The sequence below is a fragment of the Miniopterus schreibersii genome (assembly GCF_964146895.1).
Source record: "Miniopterus schreibersii genome assembly, chromosome: 19".
NCBI classification, from domain to species: Eukaryota; Metazoa; Chordata; class Mammalia; order Chiroptera; family Miniopteridae; genus Miniopterus; species Miniopterus schreibersii.
Window position 1 is genome coordinate 7,826,052 of NC_138119.1, and position 4,906 is coordinate 7,830,957.

The 4,906-nt window shown below is 36.7% G+C and overlaps 1 protein-coding gene across 1 annotated transcript; it reads left to right on the top strand.

The window, feature by feature from the left end:
* Positions 1-810: 810 nt before the first annotated feature.
* Positions 811-4,390, top strand: TSHB (thyroid stimulating hormone subunit beta; the record flags this gene model as incomplete). Its single annotated transcript, XM_081120861.1, has 3 exons — positions 811-869; positions 3,523-3,685; positions 4,136-4,390. The coding sequence occupies exons 2-3, from the start codon at positions 3,524-3,526 to the stop codon at positions 4,388-4,390; spliced, it is 417 nt and encodes a 138-aa protein (XP_080976987.1). The 5' UTR covers positions 811-869; position 3,523.
* Positions 4,391-4,906: the final 516 nt, after the last annotated feature.

Below are 4,906 nucleotides of genomic sequence, written 5' to 3' on the forward strand. Positions count from 1 at the left end.
TGTCAACGGGAGTGTTAAAGTCCCCTGCTATCACTGTATTATTGTCAATCCCTTTATGTCCATTAAGATTTGCTTTATATATTTAGGTGCTTCTGTATTGAGACCAGAAATGTTACAAGGGTTATATCCTCTTGGATTGCTCCCTTTTCCATTAGGTAATATCGTTCTTTGTCTCTTATTATAGCCTTTGTTTTAAAGTCTATTTTGTCTGATATAAGTATTGCTACCCCAGCCTTTTCTCATTAACATTTGCATGAAATATCTTTTTCTATTCCTTTACTTTCAGTCTGTGTCACACATAAACGTTATTTATTACTATTTTAAGTACAAAGGAAAAATATATTGTACTAACTTTTTTTGGTTTTAATCAGAAACATATATGCCAGTTGTCCTGGATTTCCGTAAAAAAGTTGCTGTTGCTTTGTAGATAAACAATAATTTTACTTACATCTAAATGAGCACTTAGGTAAAATTTGGGGCACTCAAGCCCCAAATAAATTTTCATTCCATATCTTACTTAGATGATGTTAAGGTTTTTTCCTCCTCTGTGTATATCCTTGTTGATATTAATAAACATTAATAAAGGATGTATTTAAAAGGGTAATTTTATTTTGAAATAGGAGACAGGAAAATTTATGCTGCAGTAATGTCAGAGTTTCCAGAGGAAGATCTTGTGAAATTGTTTATCTAAACACATTTTATTTGGGGTTCAGTATGAATTTTCAATAGATGTTTTTCAGATAAGGAAGCAGTAATTCAAACACAATTATATAAACAAGATCAGAGAGGACTAATCCCAAAGGGTATAAAATGAACCAAGAGGTTTTAGTCTGAGCCATTACAGCGTCAGCTCGCCATTGCAAAGTAAGGTAGGTGTCTACACTGAGGAGGCTTTGCAAAATGAAATGTTCTTCTTTTCTCACTTTTTCCATTTTAGCATTTATTCAAAAATGGCAAATGCTGAGTGATAATTTGCTTGGATCAGCGCTCAGAATTTTAATTATTGCTCCAAAATAGTTCAATGTTGGGTGAAATAGAGTGAACTACATACATAAGGATAAGAAAAAATTCCATTAACTTGGAAAGGAACAACTGGTTAAGTTCCTGATGCTCATGGCTTTCTCTTCCTATTTACATTTCAATTTAAATATTTTGGCCAATTGAATAACCTGTTTATTAAATTCTGTCAATTGCTAATGGTTACCTTTATGATAGTATACGTCTGGTAAAACTTAGAGTAAATTCAATTTTGAGTACCTGCAGGGGTAATTTACTCTGTTTTATTTTAGTTATTTAATAGCTAAACCACCTTGGATAGTGTCCAGTGCCCACACCTGCCTTATAGTATATTTTACTCTAGAAAAATGTGTTGCTTTAGTAAAGTTCCTGGGTTGTTTATAGGGTGGGCAGTTGATTCTTTTCATACTGTAGTAAGGAATTTGGGGAGAAAAGATTGGTGAAGGAAATTAGCAGGGCTGAGAAAAATGTGCTTATTGAGAATGAAGGTAGCGAGTGGGGAAAAAGGAAAGAAAAAGCAGAGTAAGGGGCAAAAGAGAGAAGATATCTTAGAAGAAGGAAAAACATTGGCAGTGTAGACATGTATGGTTATGCCACTGAAAAAAGTGTCTCTTGTAATTTAGGGCCTCAAATCATGCCTTCTATATTTAGCTGACTACTAAATAATTTATGATGATTTTAAAGGAGGCGATTAAGTTGCCAAGATGAGAATCCAGGTGATAAAAGAGAAATTGTGGCAGATCACATTAGGGAGGTGTTAACTCACACTGATTCATATAGCGATGCATCTATAGATTTAGGTATATATTTATATAGTCTTCTGTAGCATTCCAAATTCATCACACCTGTTTTATTCTTTTTTATGAGTTTAGGATGGAGCATATGGAAAAATGAGGGCACAAAGATATTAAATTGCTCAGTGACACACATTGCAATGAAATTTGGAAGCAGAATTTTAGGTCACTAACTCTTAGACCATGAGTCTGACACTCAAGTATCACATAGAATCACAGACTATTTGTGCCAAAAAGAACTTCCTGATCATCTTCTGGTTCTCAGCTTTTCTAGATAAAGAACTTGAGACTTAGATTTTGTGGGTTGAGTTTTACTATTTGCAGTAAAGGAGAAAGAATAATTTTTACTTTCTTTACATCCACAAAGTTATACAGCTACTTTGCTGATATTTCAGTACTTTAAGATGCTCCTTTTGTTAGTTTAGAGTTTTACATTTATAAGAGGAACTTTGAAAAACTGTATAGTGCCCATAATGATTATGACTGTGGGTCAAAAGTCTGGATTACCTGCTCTCAGTAGCAGAACTAAAATAATTATGTCAACATTATCCAGCTCATTACGATGCCAGTTGATACTGAACAAACTCTTAGCACACAGGCTCTCTTGAGATACATGTTCTCCTTCTTCCTGAGGCACATGGACCCTCTGGTGTCTTCCATGCAGCCAAACATACTTTACTTTCCTGGCTAACCCACAATGGCTCTGCCATCCTTGACTGTATTACTCTCATTGTGTCAACCTATATTTTTTGCATCTGTAATTTTTTTTTAAATCCTCACCTGAGGACATGTTTCCATTGATTTTTAGAGAGAGAGGAAGGGAGAGAGAGAAAGAGAGAAACATTGATCAGTTGCATCCCATACTCGCTGTGACCGGGATTGAACATACAACCCAGGTATGTGCCCTGACCGGGAATCCGACCCGTAGCGTTTTCGTGTACAGGACGATGCTCCAACCAACTGAGCCACCTGACCAGGGCTGCATCTGTAATCTTTTTAAGATAATGAATTTCATACATCTTCTGAGTAACATAATTTTTTATTCATCCAAGTCTACTTTCAACCTTAGAGGAATATCCTACGGATGGGGAAGGAGAGTATCTAGATTTCTGGGTCAGCTCCTTAACACCAGTGGTAATTTTAATTAATCTTTTCTGGACTTTCTGTAGCTTCATCTTGTTTTCCTTGACAGGCAATGAGTAAAATTATATGCAAGATATTTGCATTTCTTGGTTTCTTTGCCCTTTCTGATTATGACCCATTTGTTGGCCTTTTCAAAAGTTTTTCAAAAACTACAGTTTTGAGAAGGCCCTTACTGCAGCCTAACTGTTCATTCACTTCTTCTAGTCATTGAGGCAGGTATTTGGATTGCTTCCATTGAATGAATTATTTTACACTTAGCTGGTACGTGTGTCTCTGCCACTTTTCTGCTGTGGGGTTTCAGGCTTGCTGTTTTACTGCCCAGTGGAGCGAAGGAGCACTTGCAAACAGGACCGTCACTAGGTGACTTCATACACCATGGGGTCATAGCCACATCCAAGTGTATGAAGAAAAGTTATTGGGAGTATTAACTATGTAAAAACACAATGTAGAGCTTAGGACAAAGTAGGCATTGTATTAAAATTATATATATTTAGCTCTTTCCAAATGTCCCTTCTGAATGTCCTAAAGGATACATCTAATAGATACTTTAATTTTATCTTTAATTTAGCATGACTGCTACCTTCCTGATGTCCATGCTTTTTGGCCTTGCATGTGGGCAAGCGACGTCTTTTTGTATTCCAACTGAGTATACAATGCATGTTGAGAGGAAAGAGTGTGATTATTGCCTAACCATCAACACCACCATCTGTGCTGGATATTGTATGACGCGGGTACGTAGTCCATCTTACTTCTCTTAGCTGTACATTAGGTAAACCTAGACTTAGTACATTTCTGTGCAGAAAGGAAATGAGATAAATCACAACCTCATTTTCCAAATCTAATGGTTATTGGCTCCTTAGAGGTAGAGCGTACTGGTTATAAAATTATATGTATCTACTCAGCACAATGGGTACAGATAATTTTATAACAGGTTACTTCCAAACTTTATTTAAACCTTATATTGTTGCCATGATCAAAGCTAAAAGGGGGTGTGTGCCATGTCTGTCTCTGTGGGACTCAGTGAAGATGTGTTGAGTTGGTATTGGGGAATGGAACTAAGGAATCCTCCCCCAGTCCTATTTGTGACATAGGAATATAAGTGAATTAATTTTAATTTGTTTCTATTTATATGTATCCTAAAGTCCTATTATATTATGCTCCTTTTTCTGTTCTCTCCTCAGGATATCAATGGCAAGCTGTTTCTTCCCAAATATGCTCTGTCCCAGGACATTTGTACATACAGAGACTTCATGTACAAGACAGTAGAAATACCGGGATGCCCACGCCATGTTAGTCCCTATTTCTCCTATCCTATAGCTGTAAGCTGTAAGTGTGGCAAGTGCAATACTGACTATAGTGACTGTGTACATGAGGTCATCAAGACAAACTACTGTACCAAACCGCAGCAGTCCTATATGGTGGGATTTTCTGTTTAACTTTAATAGCAATGTAATTTGCGATTCAGTTAAATGTGTTTGCCTGGAATAAAACGAGTAATATATCAATATATTTCACAATACACTGTGTACATTCTGAGTACTATTTCTTCCATACCTATACCCACGCATGTATGAGAGACCTTAGGGGCTTTAGAAGAAAAGGTTGACCAAAAGGGCCTTTCGAGCTCAAATGATGGTTTCCATGTGGCAGGGTGGAGTGCAGGTAAAATGGGGAACAGGGCCATGAAATGCTAAGGAAAGTCAGCTTTCAGCAAGCCCTTTTAACAGAGGGCCACGAATTTTGTCCTGACATAGAAAATGAATGTGGGAATGCTACAGAGTTATAAGGAGAGGGCAATGCGATCAGAAGCTGAAGGGACATGTGGCATTAGGGTACGAATTAGGTTTGAAGATTAGACTCATTAATCAAGCATCTGTATTTGATATACAGTTATCAGAGGAGATGTTATAATCCTATAGCTTTAAGTGTCCATGTTATCAAGTGACATGAGA